The sequence below is a fragment of the Culicoides brevitarsis genome, chromosome 3, assembly GCF_036172545.1.
Source record: "Culicoides brevitarsis isolate CSIRO-B50_1 chromosome 3, AGI_CSIRO_Cbre_v1, whole genome shotgun sequence".
Taxonomy (NCBI): Eukaryota; Metazoa; Arthropoda; class Insecta; order Diptera; family Ceratopogonidae; genus Culicoides; species Culicoides brevitarsis.
Genome location: NC_087087.1, coordinates 26,235,748 through 26,257,356, shown reverse-complemented (window position 1 = coordinate 26,257,356; position 21,609 = coordinate 26,235,748). Strand labels below are relative to the sequence as shown.

Genomic DNA, 21,609 nt, shown 5'->3' with positions numbered 1-21,609 from the left:
ATTAAAAAAATTTTGAAAAAAAAAAAATTTTTTTTTAGGAAAATTTAGAACAAAAATGGGTTTTTCGCTTTTACAATACTCACTGTTTACTTACTGAGAAGACCGCACGTTGTTGCACTATACCCATAGCCATATCCTCCTGGACCGCCGCTATATTGGGGGTAACTGCCGTAGCCGTAATCGCCGGTAGGGACAACGGAAGATCCACCTGTAAAGAAAATTTTTAAAAATTTCATTAGAAAATTTCGTAAAAAAATTTTTTTAAATTAAAAATCCCCCCAAAAATATTTTTTTTAATTTTTTTTTCAGTGCGAACGACGAGAAATGTGCTGAACTTGGCGACGTAGGGACTTGCCTGTGGCATAATGACTGAAACTGGGCAACATCGAGGAATAAGTTGCCGTACTCGTGGGTTGTAAGACGATGAGCGATGAGTCGGGCGATTGACCGCCCGCTGCGTTATTCGTTGTTCCGCCGTTCTGTGTGGGAGTTTGTTGTTGTTGTTGTTGCTGCTGATCGCCTCCGTGAACAATTGTGATGGGAAGTCCGGGAGATCCTGCATCCGTAACGATCGTGCCGAGAGTTGTAATGCCATTATACGCATGAGATGGATCAGCTTCAGGAGGAAAAATTATTTTTTTTTTTTTTTTTTTTCGAACTTTTGTCTCTTAAAATATTTCCAACACCATTTTTAGTGACAGCTGCATCGTTGTTAGCACGATTTATTGGTTTTTTGTTAGTAATAATTGATTTTCGTCTGTGCGCCGTTCCAAAAACCACCGTGAGAGACCCTTTTTACCGTGATTAATTACGTTCCACAACCAAATAATTTACAGAAAGTGTCAGTGCGGGGACAGGAGAAGGAGTGAAAAGTGCTGTTGTGTATTTTCTAATCTACTTTTTTGACTAAATTACGTGCGAAATTGTGTTTTGTGACGCTCAAAGCGGAATCCTCGGCCTTACCTTCGTAATGATCAATCATGTTGGGGCTAATTTTCATTTCTTGCATACTAATGGGTGTCAGAGGAGTTAGCGAACCAGTGCCTGAAGATGAAGTTTGATATGAAATGTACATGTTTCTTATGATTTTTGTCTTTTTTTGTACAAAAAGTGTTTTTTTGGAGTGTTTTTCCCAACAAATATTGTTTTTTTTACAATCTTAACCAAAACTGTACATCGAAAAAATTAAAAAAAAGGAAAATTTGACACTTACCACCAATCGTTGGAGTATACAGGGGACTTTGAGCTTGGGAAATTGTCGTAATGCTGTCGTAGAGAATCGAATCGCTGCCCGATGATGCGACGGGGAAACCATTATGAGTATCGTAGTAGCCAGAATTGCCATTTTGATTTGCGGCATTTCCCAATTCCGACAGTAATTTGTGCTCTTCCTTGATGCTACACCATTTGCCGGTCCAGAGCTGCACGAAAAAAAATTTATTTTAATAATTTAAAAAAAAAATTTTTTTTTTAGGGACTCACGTTAGAATACAACTGATCGCCGCTGTAATGAATGCGTTGTCTCTTCAAGTCGTCCTCTGCCGAGTGGATGTTGATGTCACGATTTTCGTCTGAAACGAGAAGAAAATGTTAGTTTTGTAACCGGAAAACCTCGAGTACGACTTCCGGATCGTCGTTGCGTCGCAAAAACAATGGAAACACGCAAAAAAGCACGAAAAACGGGGGATGTTGTCTCTCTGAATTTTATGTGTTGTTGCATGCGAGGGAAATCTGCGAGTCCATAAATATAAAGAGACTTTTTGTCCACTAAAAACAATTGTATCGCACACAAACACACCCGACTTCTAATATTTTCTATTGTTTTGTCGTTTGGTCAAAAATGCACAACAACAACCTTTATCACAGTTGACCACTAAAATGTTTTCCTGTTGCAAAAACATTTTATTTTATCTCTTCTTTTATATCGTAATATCGCCTCCCGAATAGACAAAATTGTAATAAACATGTAAGCACACCCGTTTTTGTTGTCGGTGTGATGTTTTTGTTATTAGAGAAAGGATGTGCACTTTTATTTTAATATTGTGAGAAAATTTGTTTCTCATGAAAATTTAAAACGTTCAAGAAATGTGCGAAAAATTTAAAAAAATAATTTGAATTGAAAATTTATTAAATTAATTAATTAAAAAATTTAAGAGTTTTAAAAAAATAAAATTCAAAAATTAAAAAAATTAAATTTAAAAAATTTAAAATAAATAAAAATAATTTTAAAAAATATTTTTAGGAGTTTTAAAAAAAAATATAATTTTTTTCATTAAATTTATGACTTGAAAATCCTTTCAAAAAATTTTAAATAAATAAATAAAAATAAAATTAATACATATATTGAAAAAATATTTTTTAAGAGATTTTAAATAAATTTATGATTTTTTTTTTAATTTTTAACTTGAAAATCCTTTTTAAAAATTTAAAATAAATAAAAATAAAATTAATTGAATAAAAGTTTTATTTTTTTAAATTTTTAATAGGACTAAATAGAATGTTAATAAATAATTTTATTAATTTAAAATACTAAAATTTTAAATGATTTTATTTTATTTAAATTAATAAAATTAAATTAAATTGATAAGTCAAAAATTAAAAAAAAAATTAAATTTTACCTTAAAAATATTTTTTAAAAATTATTTTATTTATATTTATTTTAATTATATTATTTTAAAAAGATTTTAAATAAAAAATTTGAAAATGTGTTATAAATTTTTTTTAAAATTCTTTAAATTTTTTTTCAATAGTTTTAATTCTATTTCAATATAAAAAAATTTTTTTTTTAAAATTAAAAAATAAAAAATAACTTTTGAATTTTTTTCTAATTTTATACTTAAAAAAATTGCAAAACTTAAAATTTTCACAATTATCTCACATCTCTTGTCTAGTCAACTCTTTGCATAGACTACCAGAGATAAACGTTTTATGGCGAAAGTGAGCATCATGCAAAAAACTATCTGGTCAAATTCATACAGGAAATAGTTCCATTTAACTCGTGTGGTCGAATACTGAGTTGAGTCCGAAGCCACTTTCGTTTATTGCCAATATTGTTCGGAAAAATTTATCGTTACCACTAATAATAATCACCCTTTTTTTTCGCAAGTTTATTACAAATTTGATACTTTTTTCATTACCCCTTTATTAGTACGTTTATGAGGTTATTTGTCACTCGAAAAAAAAATGATTTATTCTCTCCTCCTACAAATCAAAAAATATCGAAAATGAACAATCGAGTGCGACGAATTGAAAAGAAATTGTCACAAGTCACAAAAAATGGGATGATTTTTTTTTTAGAGAAAAATTGATCGAAAAATGAAAAAAAAGTTTAAATAAAAAATTGGACCACGGATCATGTCACGTGTCGCGTTAAAATGCTATTACAACGTTAGCAACAACATTATTTATGGTTTTAAATTTAAATTGTGACTTTACGTTGTCATCCAATCCAAATCCAATTCAAATCCCCTCAAAACAAGTGCGTGTGAATCTTTATGGCAGTATAATATACTGAGTAACTTGAAGCTCTGAACAGGGGTGATAATGCTATTAATTTTGGGGGAAACACAAAATGTTTTTGTAATAACAATAATAAAGATATCACGAAAAAAGTGCTCGACACGCAAAGGGAACAAAAAATTTTGTGCTCTGAAGTAATTGATACGTAATCAAAATCTAATGTTTTTAAATTAGATATAAATTTAGGCTTAAAGTGGATTTATGTGTACGAATTTTTCACGGGAATTTTAATACCTTCGAGAAATCTAGAATTAAAAAGGGAACTTTTTAAAAAAAAGTTGTTGATTCTCACACAAAAGTAACTTTAACGTATGCACATATGCGAAACCACGTAGACTTTTGCGTAATAGAATAAAAAGATTTATGGCTTTCATTAAATTTTGTGGCCTTATATACGATTACGAGCACTTAACATTTAATTGTCTCTCCCAGTAACGTGACTATATGAGAGAGACCAATATATGTTACCTGTTCTTTTTAGCATGATTTTTGTATTTATTTGGTGCTGAGAGCAAAACTATGATTTTTACGAGTCAAAAGTGACGAAGGAGTGTTTATTGTGTGATTCATGCTTAAAGGTTGAGGCTTTAAAAAAGAGCTTAAATGTTTCCTTGATTTATAAAATCTTTGGAAAAATCAATTTAGACAAATTTTTGCACAAAATTGAGTTAAGAATGAGAAAATCTGGGCAAAAAGAGCTCTTAACTCATTTTGGTTCAAGGAATTTTCTGAAATTGCTAATCAAATGTGTGACCAAGTGTATCTGCTTTACTCAGGGAAGTTCTTTTTAATTCATTCTTAATTTCTATTCTTTTTGTAAGCGCATTAAAGTTCATAAGGTTGGAAAAGTCGTTATAAAATCTGATACAGCGAGAAATGGGTGCGTTGTCGAGGTACTTTCTTGTTGTTTTTGTCTGTAAGAGCGATTTCTGGCTTCTCAAGTCATATAGATGGTTTCTTTCAACAAATTTATTTTTAATGACGTTTGATAAGATGTTAGAGCTCAGCATATCAGATGTGAAAATGGCACAGTTAATACGAAAACGGTCTTCGATAGTCGTCATGTTCAGGAGATTCAAACGTTGCACGTAAGGAGGCATTTTGAATCGATCCAAGAATCATTTTAGCTGGTTTGTGATTTTTTTTAGATTGATTTGTTGATAATTTTTCTATATTTTCCATAAAAAGTATCTTTTTTGACGAAAATTGCTTCATTAAAGAGCCTGAAAAAATTTCTTTGCATTTTTAAAGCTTTAAGTTAATTTTGGATTTCAGGTTCTTGTGTTAAATATGCCACTTTTTCACTTGAATTCCATAAAATATTTAAATTAAATTCAAAATCTGTAAAGAAATATTTTTTTTAGTAAAAATTAAACTTCAAGTAAACAAAAAATAACAAACCCGGATAAATTACGAAGCAATTTCAAAAGACAATTTCGCAGGACTTTTAAATATATTGCGAGAAAAAAGTCAATTTATTTATTTAAATGTCCCAAGAAGAAAAGTCGATTACATAAATTCTTAAAGTAAGCGAGGGTCTTCTACTGCCTGTAATGATATCATTATCGTTTCGTTCGTTCTTTTTCATTCACTCACTTGGCAAGTGAAGGAACGACAGAAGAAAAAGGGAAAAAAAGTCATTACAACTGTTAAGCTTAGACATTGCTTAAAACTTTTCCTCTGCCATGTTCATGGTTTGTCGTAAAAAGGTGGAAAAAAGGAAAATAAATGACATCATTGTTCTACTTATGGCAAAAAATTAATCCATTTGCATAAAAGAAAGACCCCATTTTATATTTTTTTTTTCTTTGCTTCTCGAGTGAGTGTTAAAAGTTTATTGAGCTCGCGTCGCGAATAGTTCGAATCGATATCGATAGCATGGTATGACATGGCATGGCAGAGGGGGGTTCGCAATGGAAATATTGCATGCATGAGAAAATGGGCGGTTATAGAAAATATCATCTGTGGCGGTTGCTAGGCAACGCCGTTCTCCGTGCTGTTTTGTTATGTCATGTCGTCGTCGTCGTCTGCATTAGATACGCAGCGCAAAATGAAAAAAAAAACTGTAACAAGGGGGGATACTCACCATGATGGTCATCAACTCGTTTCCTTTTGATGCTATTGCCATTGGGGTCGGTATGCTGGATGCCGAGAATGCCGTTGATGCTGTAGCCAGTTGTGCGTTCGGGAGTTCCGTTTAAGCCGTTGCCGCTTCCGAGTTGAGTTTGTTGTGCCTGTTGTTGTTGCTGCTGCTGCTGCTGTTGCTGCATCGGCGGTGCATGAGCAATCACGGAGACATTTATCGTTGTATTGCCGGTTGGAGTGCTCGCGCTATTCTGTACTTGTTGGCTCGCCTGCGATTGATTATTGTTGTTATTCGACGACGATTGCGACTGATGATGGACGTGTTTGGCTTTTTCTGCTGCTTTATTTCTTACTATTCTGCAAGGACACGAAAACCAAAAAAGGAGAAAGGGTTAAATTTATGACGCAATTTATTTTTATTACACACTTTAATTTGATTGCCGCCACCCTTTGTAAATTTTATGACTTAATACGAACTGCTTGTTTACACCCACACACACGGAACATAATTGTTTTTAAATGCCGAGATTATCTTGATTAGATAGAATCAAAGCTTGTAATCATAATTACTCGGAAAACAAAACAAATGAAATGGGGGAAAGTCAAGTGTTGATTCGCCATGTTAAATTAATGACGAGGTCAAGAGGCGTCAACGACGCGATTTTTCCAATAATTAGGAGGCGTTTAATTGAATAAAATTGAACATCTGATCGAATCTTGTAATATTGTTCGTAAAAAAAAATCGAACACTTTCCCTAAAGTACAACAAACTTATTAACTTTTTGTTAGCATCATCAGCAGATGTGTGTCAGTGGTTTTGATAGAGTTTTTTTCTGCTTATGAGTCGACGCGAAGACATGCACATAAAAGTAAACTAACAAAGCAACGGTGCTTCGTTATGCTTTCTTACCACCAAAATGTTGGTTTTTGTGCTTCCTTTTTATGTTTGCTTTGCATTGTATCACGTCGACTGAGATTTGATCGATTTTAGAGAGATCTGTGCTCTATAGATCTCTTTAAAATCGATCAAATCTCATATAAAATAAGGGTTTGTGAAAAAAACGAAAGAACAGCCCTTTATAGATCTCTTTGAATTCGATTAAATCTTAGATCCACGTCAATTTAATTTACGTCGATCTAAAATTTTAATCAAATTCCAAAAAATTCAAAAGAGACCTGTAGAGGGCGCTTCTGTCTGACTAACGAAAAGCGTCTAAATTTCAAACAAAAGCTTTTCAATGAGATCTTTAAGGCAAAAATTATTAAAAAGAATCTTTGCCTTAATGATCTTTTAACAGTTGGTTAAAAGTTTGAAATTAAGACGCTTTTAGAAGAAAGACAGAAGCGCCCTCTACAGATCTCTTTAAAATTTTTTGAAATTCGATCAAATCTTAGATCGACTACTTAGTTTAGTATTTTCACGTCGATCTAAAATTTTAATCGAATTTAAAAGATCTGTAGAGGGCGCTTCTGTCTTTCTAGCTAAAAGCATCAAAATTTCAAACTAAAGATTTTACTGAGATCTTTGAGGCAAAAATTTTATAAGAATCATTTGCCTTAATAATCTCTTGAAAGTTGGTTAAAAGTTTGAAATTAAGACGCTTTTTCAGAAGAAATACTGAAGCGCCCTCTACAAATCTCTTTTAGATCTTTTTAAATTCGATCAACTTTAGATCGACGTGAACTAGTTTTAATATTATTTCACGTCGATCTACAATTTTAATCGAATTTTAAAAGATCCAAGAGAGATCTATAAAATTAAAACAAAAGCGCCCTCTACAGATCTCTACGATCTTTTGAAATTCGATCAAATCTTAGATCGACGTGAACTAATGTCAAAATTATTTCACGTCGATCTGAAATTTGATCGAATTCAAAGAGATCTATAAAGCGCCATTTCTATCGTTTTTGCAGCGCCCCTCTAAACAAACGTCTAAAATCCGAACTAACATAATTTTTTAATTAATTTTTCTCGCCCTCTCGCCTATGAAATGTCAATTCGTGTCAGACAAGAAATGGACAACTCCCCAAGGTAATGATAATCTGCTACTTATTACAATTAGATTAAATTTATACATACAAAATAACACTCCAAAGATAATTGTATTGTGTGCTCTTTTAATGTCTATGTGATTATATATAAATAACAACAACAAACAATTGTTCAAATTGAAGTGCCATTGTAATCATTTTAGATGGTGAAGTGACTTGAAGTGAGCAAGGGAAACAAACAACGACACCAAATATGTAAAATAAAATACGTTTCGACATATGTATGTGTGTAAAAATTTCATGAGGGGTCACAAAATGCAACGAAGTGACATTAAATTGGGCCCTTTTTGGAACGTTCTGAAAAAAAAAGTCTGAAGCAAATATAACATGTGTTGAGTTAATTAATAAAATTATACATTTTATGAATTCTTCCAGTCAAGTGATTCTGAATGAAACCCTTCGTCGAAGCGAATAAGTTGTCATTTTTTCACACTTTTTGTGTCGCTGCATCGTTTCAGTAAACTGACAGATGCCAGTTTTAATGCACTTTTGACAACCTTTGTCAGATTTTTTCTCGCTTTTCCGGAAACGGAATCAACACTAGCACGCTCTAATGAGCTTTTATGAGCAACGAAACAATAAAATGAAGCACACGAAAAAAAAGACAAAAGGAAAAATATTTCCGTGTCTTTTATTCTATGTGTCGAAAAAACGCAAGATGTTTCATTTTAGCGCCATTTGCTGCAAAAATCCCGGTGTTCGTATTGTCTCGCATCGCAACAATAGACAATTGTCAGTTTTTGAGCCACAATCTAATGAGAGAATTATTGACTGAGAGTCAATATTTTGTAAATAAATCCGATCGTTACGGACAATACGAAACAATTTACGACACAAAATTACCCGCTGAGCCGCTTTTGTGTCGTTTTAGCAAAATATGTGTTGCAAAGGGAGATAAATAACATGATGGTACTTGAAAAAAAAAAGGATCATCAGGATTACAAGGGAGATTATTAGAAGAAGCTGGTTGTTCAGATTTTTATCTGAATTTTTTATCACAATAAAAAAATGTGAAGAACGTCCATTAATGGCATTGCATCGGAAATATTAAAACGGCAATAAATCTTGACTTTTTGACTTCTTTTGTAACCCTTTTCCTCGTCGCCATTTAATTTAATGAAATTTTTTTTTCTTATTCAGATTTAACGGAAAAGCGACGGGCGACGATGTCCAAAGAAAAAAAAAGACGAAAAGAAGACAAGAAAATCTTATTATTTATAGTTCACTGCGTCATTTCCGACTTCATCCGCCGGAAACAAACTTCTTTTTCTCTCTCCTTGTGAAAAACTGTCAAGTCGCAAAACATAAAAAACAGATCAAAATATTTGTGGCAATGTATGATTAAATTAGTCCAATAATTCAAAACACATTATCATCGCTTATCACACACGTGACCTCCTCCTTGACTTGTCATTATTTATGCACTGCTCGGGAAAAAAAAATAAAACAGAGCACAATAATATTCATAATTAATAATAAAATAAAAACATTCCCCCTTCGTAACTTCAATTGTGGTAAAGTGCATTTATTTTCGGTATTTGCGATTTCCTTCGAAAAATTCGAAGTCGCAAGGAAGTCACATAAAAATGCTACACAAAGGAGACACGTGTCTGTAAGTAATTCGCTGTTTTTAACGCAAAAACATGTAAAATCAATTTTCTGTTCATCACGTTCATTTCGCTTCTTTTTTCCAAAAAGTTCACGAGAGAGAGAGAGTGAGAAATTTTCATGCAAAAAAGGGATTTTTACTCCTTTGTTGATGATATTTTGAACGTTGGAACCACAGAACACGTGTGACGAGTGTGTGTGAGAGAAATGTTGATTAATGTGTGATGTTGGGTAATAAATTTTCAGTCAAGAAGTTTTTTTTTGAGTGAGAAAGTGTTTAGATGTGAAATTTGGTTTCATTTTTATTAAGAAAAGGGTTTGAAATGACAATGGCGCCTCTAGCGGTGAAAGATAAAAGTATCAAAAGATCTGAAAAGATCTAAAAAATTTTCTAAAAGATTTAAAAAGTTAAAATTTTTAAATTTAAAGCCCTTTGATAAAGAAAATTTATTTTTTTTTTAAATTTTAAATTGTTAAAAGCGCCTCTAGCGGTGAAAGCCTTTTGATCTAAAATATTTTTTAAAAGATTTAAAAAGTTAAAATTTGTTAAATTTAGAGCCCTTTGATAAAAAAAATATTTTTTCTAAAATAATTTTAAATTGTTAAAAGCGCCTCTAGCGGTGAAAGATTAAAGTATTAAAAGATCTATTTTTTTTTTAATTTAATTTTTATAATGAAAAATCTTTAATACCCACCTAGAAATAATGTGGTAAAAAACCCCACAGAAAGTGTGGTAAAATGTATGAAAAAAATTTTCTGAACAAAAGTTCACAAAAAAGTGTGGTAAAATGTATGGAAAATATTTTTTTTGCAAATACAAGAAATATCAAACAAATATCATATTTTTAAATATATTTTTAATTCTTTAGTAAATCTCATTAAATTTTGGTATCATAATCAAGTGAATGTAAAAATTATTAAAAAATATTTTTTAAAAATATATTTAAGAAAAAGCTCGAAAAAAATTTTTTTAATCAATTGAAGAAATAATATTTGATATTTCTATAGAATTTTATTTTCCATACATTTTACCACACTTTTTGTGAACTTTTTTACCACAATTTTTGAGTAATTTGCTCATGAAAAATTTTTTCATACAAATTACCACACTTTTTTGTGAAGTTTTGTTCAGAAAATTTTTTTCATACATTTTACCACACTTTCTGTGGGGTTTTTTACCATATTATTTCTAGGTGGGTAAGGTTAATTAAAAGTTAATTTTTGAAAATCTTATCTAACAAAAAATTTAAAATTAAGAAATTTTTATTTTTTTAAGTTCTTTGAATTTTAGATGGCGCTTTAAGCGGCAAAAGATGGTACTATAAAAATATCGAATCAAAAAATCTATTTTTTTTTTGAAATTTAAATTAATAAATAAATTTAAATAAAACCTAACCAAAATATTTTAAATATTTAATTAAAAATAAATTCAATTAAATCAAAATAATTAATATAGGTAAGAAAGAAAAATGATCTTTTTTTAAAAGACGCTCTCTGGCGGAGAAAGAATGAACTACGAAAAGATCAAAACAAAGTAAAATTACTTTTATTTTTAATTTTTCAACTTTAAACTTTTAAATTTATGATATTTTTGGTTTCACAAAAAAAAAACTTTTTCCTAATTCCTTTGAAATCCGTATTTAAAGGAAAATTTCATGCCCAAAGAAAACAGAAGTTGTCATGTTTTTATTGTCTATCGACGTCTTTTTAGGTCTTTGCTTAAAACATTCACTTCTTGCAAACAGAACAAGGCAAGAATAAGACAGAACAATTCTCCTGGGACTAATTTTTGGGGTATGCCATTTTATTTCTTTAGCTTTGCCAAAATTGCTTTCATTACACGTCTGTTTAATAAAACTCGAGCAACGAACAGACAAATAAAGACAATTGTCTTGAATATAAATTTTCTGTTTTACGTTTCTTTCTCCGTCTTCTTCTGGCATTTTTGGAAATTTCCTTCCTCTTTGAAAATTTTAAAGAATTGACATGACATAGTTAAGTCCGAAAATAACATGTCAATCAATAAAAAGGAAAGAGGCAAAAAAAAAATGTGAAAAATGAAGTCGACTCGAATTCAATCATGATGAAAACAGACAAGTTACAAGACAAAAGACCACTCCCATGGGGCAACATTAGACAATCAATTTAATATATTATGTATGAAAAAAGGACAAACAACGGCGAAAAAAGGGAAAAAATCAAAGTAACTGATAAGCACTTTAAAAAAAAAAAAAAAATTGAAAGGGACGCTTTAAATTCGCACATGTTACGTTGTAATGATGATGATAAGACATATGTTCATCATGCATGTAAATTATTATTATTATTGCTTCACTAGATTCGCCGGAGTGGATTACGGAGTGAGGGTTGTGAACAATTTCAATTTACACGAATGAAAAAGAAATCATTGTTAATGATGAAACACCGTCCGGGGACACATTAAACTTTACACTTGTTGTTGCTTTTTTGCTTTTGTTTTGGCTGGCGGCAAATACCTGCTTTAAGAGAGACAAATGTCTCCCCAAGGAAATTTATTTAATTTCTACGACGATTTTTTCTCCTGCACTTACCTATTAATTGATGAAACACTAGGTACGTTATCTTGTGAGCAAATGCCTTCCGCAAGCAGTCTATCGCGAATTTCCCAGGCAAACATTGTTGGATTTTCGCGTTTGTAGTTGGCGATGGCGTCAACAACGGGCGGCGTAGCAACTTTGGGTTTTGAGCCGCCGATGACGCCCGCTTTGAAGCTGCCAGTCTCGTAATATCTGAAAATAAAAAAAAATATTTATTTGATGAGAAAGGTAAGAAATAATATTTTTTTTAATTAAATTATTTTTTTTATTTTTAAGTTTGATAGAAAAGAAAAAAATTTCAATGGATCCAAAATTTTGTTAATTCGAATTTTTAAATTTTTCAAATAATTAAAACCAAACAAAAAATTTAATTAAATTTTATTTTCAGGTCAAAAGAGTAATTTTTGGAGTAAAGTTTTCATAAACTGATAAAAAATTAAAATTTATTAAATTTTTATGAAATTTATTAAGCTGGAATTTTTTTTCCAATTAATTCAAACCAAGCAAAAAATTTAATAAAATTTTTATTTTCAGGTCAAGTAAAAAGTTAAGAGGAAAATTTTCATAAATTTATGAAAAATTAAAATTTTTGAAACCAAGCTGGATTTTTTTTCCAATTAATTCAAACCAAGCAAAAAAATTAATTAAATTTTTATTTTCAGGTCAAGTAAAAAGTTAAGAGGAAAATTTTCATAAATTGATGAAAAATTAAAATTTTTGAAACCAAGCTTGAATTTTTTTTCAATTAATCCAAACCAAGCAAAATATATAAAAAAAATTATTTTCAGGTCAAGTAAAAAGTTAAGAGGAAAATTTTCATAAATTGATGAAAAATTAAAATTTTTGAAACCAAGCTTGAATTTTTTTTTCAATTAATCCAAACCAAGCAAAAAAATTAATTAAACTTAATTTTCAGGTCAAAAGAGGAACTTTTGGAGTAAAATTTTCATAAATTGATGAAAAATTAAAATTTTTGAAACCAAGCTGGATTTTTTTCCAATTAATTCAAACCAAGCAAAAAATATAAAAAAAAAATTATTTTCAGGTAAAGTAAAAAGTTAAGAGGAAAATTTTCATAAATTTATGAAAAATTAAAATTTTTGAAACCAAGCTGGATTTTTTTTCCCAATTAATCCAAACCAAGCAAAATATATAAAAAAAATTATTTTCAGGTCAAGTAAAAAGTAAAGAGGAAAATTTTCAAAAATTTATGAAAAATTAAAAAATTTTGAAACCAAGCTGGATTTTTTTTCTAATTAATTCAAACCAAGCAAAAAATTTAATTAATTTTTTTTTCAGGTCAAAAGAGGAATTTTTGGAGTAAAATTTTCATAAATTTATGAAAAATTAAAATTTTTGAAACCAAGCTGGATTTTTTTTTCCAATTAATTCAAACCAAGCAAATTAAATGAAATTTTAGTGGCTCAAAAATTCAAAAAGGTTCAAATTCACAAAAAAAAAATATTTTTATAAAATAGGTTCAAATTCACAAAAAAAAAAAAATAAAAATTTTCAAAAAACTTCAAAAAACCTACCTTGATAAAATTTTTGATACACAGCCATGACTGACGCGCAATTGCCGCGAAATATCGCACGGTCGTACGCCATTGTGTGCCAGCTCGACAATCCGTTGACGCACAACATCGGGCAGGGGACGCCCATTAACGAACACGCCGCCTAATTGATTGACACCGCCATGACCTGCAAAGTAAAGAAAATCATTATTCAATCTCTGAAGTTTCACTTAAAACGAAAAATAAACCAAGAAACTGAAGAGACCTTGAGAAATTCATCATAAAAAAAAGTAACCAAAGCTCGTTTTTTTTTGTTTTGTTTGACGGGTGTTTGTCATTCAATCACTTGAAATACTTTCGGAAACTCGATACTCCGATATTTGGTTACATTTTCAACCTTGATTGTTTTGAAGTTGTCGGAATTTTTCCCCGTCGCCCCATTCACATCAGCAGAAATCCATCAATTGATTATCGATTATTTGGAGATTTTCACAAAACTAACGGGGTGTATCGTTTCGTTTCGTTACGTCACGCCATCATTCAGGTACCAAAAAAAAAATTTCTTCCAAAGTTCTTGATTGAATGAGTAAAAGTGAATGAAATAAAAAAAAACGGATTTTTGTGAGTAAGCAAGGAACGCAAGCATGCATCAAATGGTCGTCGCACACATTCGAACACAAAAAAAAAATCTAATTCAAATTGGCATAGAACAGACATTTTTAATAATATTAGTCGTGTGTATCCATCCAACCAAAGCTCTTGTTTGTTTGTAAAAAAGGGCAGCCATGTGTGTAGGCACGACGACGACGACGACGCTTCTGCTTAAAAAATTTGACCTTGCCATTGATTTTGCTCATTTTTTTCACACTAATCGATCATCAGTTCAATGGATGCTCAACAAGCCGCGACTCGCAGGTATTTTATGCGTTTCATGGGAACATCTGTAATTAATTTTTCTTACAAGGATGTGAAATACGACACAAATTTAGGAGAGATCCTTTGTACATGTCAGACACTTTGGCGTTTTTTTTTTTCATTTTAGTTACTTAACATGTAATGCGATCCCTAACAGATGACTTTTGATGTGGGCGTGCACCGACAAGTGTAGTTAGTACCAAGAAAAATATTTTTTTGGGGTGATTTATCGGATTTTATGATAAAATTTAATCCTTTTTCATTGATTTTTATCAATTTTTTTCATTATCTAGCTACATATGGCCAAAAAAATGAGCAATCTGTTCCCTAAAAAAATTTTAGAAATTCGCCAGAAATTTTTTTTATTGTCATTTTTTGTGATATTTCATTAAATAATTGCCTAAAGAGGGAAATAACAGGCTAATGTACTTTTCGCCGTGACAACATTAAGTACCAGAACCCGATAAAAATATGATTAACATCTCGATGAGTGAATAAATAAATATTTTTCTATCGTCATAATTTTATTACTGTTGTTCTGTCGCAAAAATTCGAGGGTGGCGACCCTTCGCAGAGGAACGCAGAACAAAAACAGACACAGTTAAGTTAATAAAATCATCATCATCGAGTTGTTGCAGGGAGGAACATATGTATGACAGCGAATTGTAAACAAAAGCATTGACTTGGAAGTGATGAGGATAATAATGTGTTTTATTTTTATTGAGGTCTTAATCTGATTTTCGGTTGCACTTTTGTGTATTTTGTTTCAAAGAAAGATGTTCAAATTTTATTGAATTTTTGTCGCATGAGGGATGCTTAAGTGCTGGAATATTTCTTTTATTTTTTTCTAGAAAAAAAAATTATTTATCTAATTTTTATTTGATTTTTTTCTCCTCTTCAGTATTTTTTATTTTTTTTTTATATTTTAAAATAATTTTTATTATATTTTTTTAAATATTTTTTTTTTAATTTTTTTTCTTCATGAAATATTTTTAAAAATTAATTTATAATTAATTAATTAATTTAAATTATTTTAAAAATTAATTAATTTAAATTAATTAAAAATTAATTTAATTTTAATTTTAAAAATTAATTTAAATAAATTAATTAATTAAAAATTAATTTTTAAAATTAAAAAGGATGTCTAATTTTTTTAAAATTTTTTAAAAATTTATTTTAAATTTAAAATTTAAAAATTTTTTTTGATTTTTTTAAAATTTATTTTAAAAAATTAATTAATTAATTAATAAATTAATTTTAATTTTTTTTTAAAATGAATTTAGTTACAAAGATTTATTGGAATAAAGTCCTTAAAAATTTTTTAAAATTTGGCATTTTTTTATTATTTTTTAAATTAAGTCTTAAATCGGTTGCACTTTTGTATATTTTATTTCACGAAAGATGTTCAGAAATAAATCATTTTTATTGAATTTTTGTCGCATGTGGAATATTTCTTTTATTTTTTTCTAAAAAAAAAGATAAAATGGCGTTAAATTTTTTTTAAATTTTTAACGCGACCATAAAATTGCTCTTTTATCTAATTTTTATTTGATTTTTTTTAAATAAAAAAAATAACAAAAAAAAATTAACAATAATTCCATAGAAATTCTTATAAATTTCGAGCGACAATTAAAAGGTTCTTCATTGTTGTCCAAATTCATTCATAAAAAGCAATAAATAAAAAATTGTAGAAAAATTTTTGTGTGTCCAACTTGTCTCATTCCCAAAGACGAAACAAGAGATGAAATAACGCACAAAAAAGGTCGCTTTACCCTTTTTTGCGCTCCCAAAATTAAAGTCATTGAAATCGATAGATACCGAAACACAAACAACAAACCGAACGGCATGCCACGCTACACCAAGCAAGAAAGTGACGACAAACATGGCGGAAAATTTTGCTGATGACGATGATGACGAAAAAAACCTTTTTATTGTCAAAAAAATTTCTATAGAAGTGGAAAAATCGATAAATTTGAATAATAATAAAAAGCAACGTAATCAGAAAATAAAAAAAAATGGGAGGCAGGATAATGACGACGACGACGACTCGCGAGAGAAATAAATTGAAAATGAAAACTTTTTACGCGGGATGATTTATTAAATCAATTTACAAACTTTTTTTTTTGTATTTTCAGCAAGTTGTCAGTTTCGGGCGATTTTTTACTCAATTACAGTTGAATGGAATGGCATGAAATCGATCGCATTCGAGAAAAACGAGATGAAAATGATCCAAATTGAATTATTTCGGAGACGACGGACCGTATTTGATCGAATTAAAGTGTGAATTCGTGCTAAATAAATCACCCAAACTATAATTAAAATCTGCAGTTTTTCTGCAGAGAAAATGAATTTATGACTTTCTTTATCCAATATTGAGATATCCCGACGCGTTTCTAGCAAGAAAGACATAAAATATAAATTTTATATAAAATTTATCGCGATTAATGCACACGCGTTTCACACATCTCTCAGGTTCATCCATAAAAAACAACTGTTTCTTAATTAGTGGCAAAATGTAATTTCTTAACGCCCGTTGAAATCACACGCAATTAATGGACCATTTTGCACACATAAAATAAATAAATAATTTTTTGTTTGCAGAAATTTATCATTTCAAGTCATCATCATGATTAACTAACAGTTTGCGCGAAAAATATTTTTTTTTTTTCGAAATAATGAAGATCTTTCAAGAGACATTTAATTAATCGAGCAAACAAGAACGCAAGTGTGGCCGATATTAATTAGTGTTTCATATGGTGATGAAATGCAAATAAATATTTTTTTTTGTAATTTAATGATATAAATAATTGCAAGATTGTGAGATTTTCTGAGAAAAAAGGTGCAGAATTTCTCGGATTCAGTAAATTAAAGACGTAATGATGTGTGGAAAAAAATAAATTCTTGGATCTCTTTGAACTTTTTTTTTTTTGATGTTGAAATACCGACGGAAAATTTCAAAAAAAAAAAAAAGGAAAAAAATCCTTACACGTATAATATTCCATCATATTTTGATTGTAACGATATGCTGTTGATAAATCCATTTTTTATTTATTTTTTTTTTTAATTTTTTAAAAATTATTTAATTTTTATTTTATTTTAAAAAATTAATTTTTCACTATTTTTTTTTTTGTTTAAATATTTGCACTTTAATTGTTTTTTTTTTTAATTTTTTTTTATCAGTAAATTTTCAGTTTCACATAATTATTTTTCTTTTTCTCCATTTTTGTTTCTAAATTTAAAAAATAAATTATTAATAATTATTTCACATTTTTTTTTTTAATATTTTTTAAAAAAATATTTCTTCACAAGTTGGTCAAAAAAATAAAATTTCACAAAATTTCACAATTAAAAAAATCGTGAAAGAGGATAACTGGACCGAAAATCACTGAAATATTTGTCCATTGTTCCAAGTCGTTGCTTTTCAAATTTTTGACATTTTTAATTTTTTTTTAATTTCACAAATTTTTATTTGTAATTTTTTCTTAATAATAATTATGACAAAAAAAAATGTCAAGACGCAGCGTAGACGAAGACAATTTGAATTTAACTGAGGCGTGTATCAGAGCTGCCTTATTAAAATCATCATTTGATATTCTCTCGGGCTACGTGAGTGTGTGTGTGCGTGTATTGTCATATGTTTGTCGCATAATAATAAAATAAAAAGGACAAATATTTATATAACATCTCGTTGTATCGTATTTTCCATTCCAAGAGCCACAGAGTATACAGAGTGTATCGTTTTACAGCAAAGACACGAATATTATTAAAAGTGGTTGTAAACTGATAGGGAGCTGATTATATTAATATGTGTCTCTCTTGCTATCTACGGGTCTCTATCTGTCTGTATGTAAATATCACTTTATAGCTGGCTGATTTTCACTTGTACATTCCTCGACAACGACGACGACGACGAAGGTGATTTTCCTTTTGTTTTTCGCTGTACGAAGACGTGTGGGTAAAGCCGTTCAAAGGTAGGAGTAGCAGAAAAACCACAATATAAATGATGATCTATATGCAAATAATGTTTCACTCCCTTGATTTTCTGTGTGTGTGTGTGTCGCGATCTGTATGGCTCTCTGGCTTGTTGGCTTGCATTGTTGTAAAAAAGCTGTACGTGATGTGTGAGAATGCGCGCGCTAATTCGCGATGCCTTTATTTAAATTTTAGCGATTTTCGATGCAGTTTTTCTCCTCACAATAATTTTTTTTTTATTTTTTTTTCTCCATGAAATTATTTAAAAATATCATAATAAAATATTTTCATTTAAATTTTAAAATAAAAAAAAAAATTAAATAAAATTTTAAAAACATTCATTTAATTTTTAAATATTAAAAAAAATTATTTATTTAAAAAATATTTTTTTTTAATTTTAAAATATTTTTTTTTTTTTAAATAATTTCTTAAATTTTTTTTTTCTTCAAATATTTTTAAAAATTCATTTTATTTAAATTTAATTTAATTTTATTGTAATATCAATTTTATTTTCTTTAAATGAAATAATAATGCAAATAATTTAAAATTAAAATTTTTGACAATTTTCAAATATGACAGCTGTCAAAATTTTTAATTAAATGTCATTTCTTTAACTTTTTTTTGAGAAGTTTTAGATATTTATTGTTTCAAAGTTCTTTAATATTTTTTAAAAAATACTTTTTGATTTTTTATATAGCTAAATTCTCATAAAATAATTAATTTTAAAAGATTTTTTTAAATTTTTATTTTAAATTTGACACGTGACATATGTCAAAATTTTTAGGAAAATGTCAATTTTAAAGCTATTTTAATGATATTTTATACATTATTGCTTAAAAAACTCAAAATCTCATAATTTTTTTTAAAGAAATTGACATTTGAAATTTTTTTGACAGCTGTCAAATGTCAAAATATTTTTAAAAAAATTCTTTTTAATTTTTTGACCAACAAATGATATTTTTTTAATTATTTTTTTTTTTAATTCACCTTAAAATTATTTTTTTTTGTAAAAATTAATTTATTCAATAATTAAAATAATTTTTTATTTTTTTAATCTCGTATTTTTCAGAAAATTTCCGTTGTCGATAGTACCGAAACAACACGAGAGACGACGCAACGTGTTGTTTATCCGATCATTAAAATGCAACTAAATCTACCTAGACAGTTTTGTATAATATTCAACACCGAAAAAAAAAATTGTATGAAACCCATCCAATGATCAGGGTGCGGTAAAAGATTTTGTCAATTTTTATATTCTGCACGTTTCTCTCTCGTAGCGTCGCGTAGAGTTATTTAAAATTGTACAGCGTTGTGTGTGTGTAGACAGGTTCAGATCCTTAAAACGAGTGGAAAAATATAAACATGTATCGTAGACACAAAAATCGTCGTCTGTGGGCGAAAAAGAGATGGAGGATAACGAAACGATGCTTTCTGTGGTTTTCACGATGATGATAAGAAGTCATCTCGATTCAATGCTCCTTTTACTTTTATTATTATTTCTTTTGGATTTTATTTTATTTTTTTTTGTCGTACGTGAAATTTCGTATGCAAGTCAGATCGTCACACATGCATTTAATTTTTATATTTATTTTCTGGAAAATCGTGCACACAAAAATATTTTATGGTTAATAAAGTGAAGTGGTTTTTCCTTTTTTTTTGTATTTTTTTTTATTTTATCGTCATTTTACCTTTTTTGCTTTCTTTTATTATTATTGCTTTTTTTTTGAAGACGTTTGAGAAATCAAGGCGTTAAAATTTTTTTTTAAACTTTTTTTTTTACAAAAAAATGAACAAAAAAGTTCTTTGTTTGCATATCATGGTGGAAAAATTTACGACAGCAAAACTTTTTGAAAACAAAACTTTTTTCGCTCGTCTTCGGGCTAACTTTTAAATGCCTTTTTTGTACAAGATTTATATCTCTTGTGCTAAATTTAATTAGATTTTGTAGATAAATAGTAGCGCGATCTCTCTCATCATCTCGCAAAAACCGCAGTTACTTAAAACTTGTGTAATTAGATTTGATTCTTTGTTAATGTTTGTAATAATGGAGTTGTTTTGCGGTTTTTCATCCTTTTTTTTTGTTTTTTTTTGTTCTCAAGAGTTTGAAATTAAATAAATTTAATTATTATTCACGTTAAAGTTAAAGTTCTTTTTTTGTCATGAAAAGGGTTTCTGCCTCACATATGGCATGCTAAATTTTGTTGTGTCGTGATTTACTCGGTATTGCGAAACAATAAAAGCCTGCACTTGTCAATGTAAAATAATTGTTATTATTTTATTTTTGCTTCCAAAATATATGAAATGTGGCGCAATATTGACTGACTGACATTTATTAATAATAAATAACAAACCGACCGACCAACAAAAATAACTGTTATCAACAATTCGTGCGGTATGATTTTCGCTTTTCAACGCAGGGATGTTCAATTTGTGGTTTGACGCTTTAAAAAATTATTTAACGGATAATTTTTTTAAAAAAAATTTTTGACGTTTTGAAATTTGACATTTTTTGAAATTTTTGATAAATTTAATTTTTTTTGATTAAAAGGTAAATTTCGTTTATAAAAGTCGAAAATTTATTTTAAAATGTTTAAAAATTGAAATTTAAAGAAAATTTTGACAGCTGTCAATTTTTATTATGTCAAATTTTGTTATTTTTGGACTCATACAGTGAATTTTTTCTCATATTTTTGTCTTTTTTTAAAATTTATTTTATTTGATTATAAAAAAAAATTAAAAAAAAATAAAACTTAGATTTCTTAAAAATTTGTATTAACTGTCAAATTTATTGAAGTTAGAAAAATTTGACAGTTGTCACAAAATTTCGCCAAAATCTGAATCTTAAAAAATTTTTTAAAAATATTTATTATTTTAAATTGCTCAAAAAAATTTTTTTTTAAATATTCTTTGACATTTTGTAAATTAACAGTTAAAAATTTGACAGCTGTCAAATTTTTTTTGAAATTCTTGAAAAAATGTAAATTTAAAGAAATTTGAGGGTAATATTTTGATATTTTTAAAATCTACTTTTTACCCAAAAAAATAATTAAAAATTGAATGAATTTTCTTTTCATAGTTAAAAGTGACAGCTGTCAAAATTTTTTTGAAATACTTGAAAAAGTTTGAATTTGAAGCAATTTCAGGGTAATATTTTGATATTTTTTTCTTAAAAATTCTTAAAATTTGACAATTAAAAATTTGACAATCAAACATTTGACAGCTGTCACATTTTTTCATAAAATGTCAATTTCAAGCAAATTTAATGAAATTTTAAGTAATTTTTAATTTAAAAATTTTATTTATTCAAAATTTGTCAAAAATAATATTTCAAAATTTTTGACATCTGTCAAAATAAATTTTTAAAAAAT

At 28.5% G+C, this 21,609-nt stretch overlaps 1 protein-coding gene across 1 annotated transcript in view; it reads right to left on the bottom strand.

The window, feature by feature from the left end:
- Nucleotides 1-21,609, bottom strand: part of LOC134835429 (paired box protein Pax-5) — a 55,184-nt gene that overhangs the window by 247 nt on the left and 33,328 nt on the right. Inside the window, exons 3-8 of the mRNA XM_063850308.1 lie at nucleotides 13,376-13,541; nucleotides 11,835-12,032; nucleotides 5,606-5,961; nucleotides 1,483-1,571; nucleotides 1,208-1,421; nucleotides 95-208 (exon numbers count right to left, since the gene is read on the bottom strand). Coding sequence (XP_063706378.1) covers nucleotides 95-208; nucleotides 1,208-1,421; nucleotides 1,483-1,571; nucleotides 5,606-5,961; nucleotides 11,835-12,032; nucleotides 13,376-13,541 — 1,137 coding nt within the window. The remainder of the gene's footprint in view (nucleotides 1-94; nucleotides 209-1,207; nucleotides 1,422-1,482; nucleotides 1,572-5,605; nucleotides 5,962-11,834; nucleotides 12,033-13,375; nucleotides 13,542-21,609) is intronic.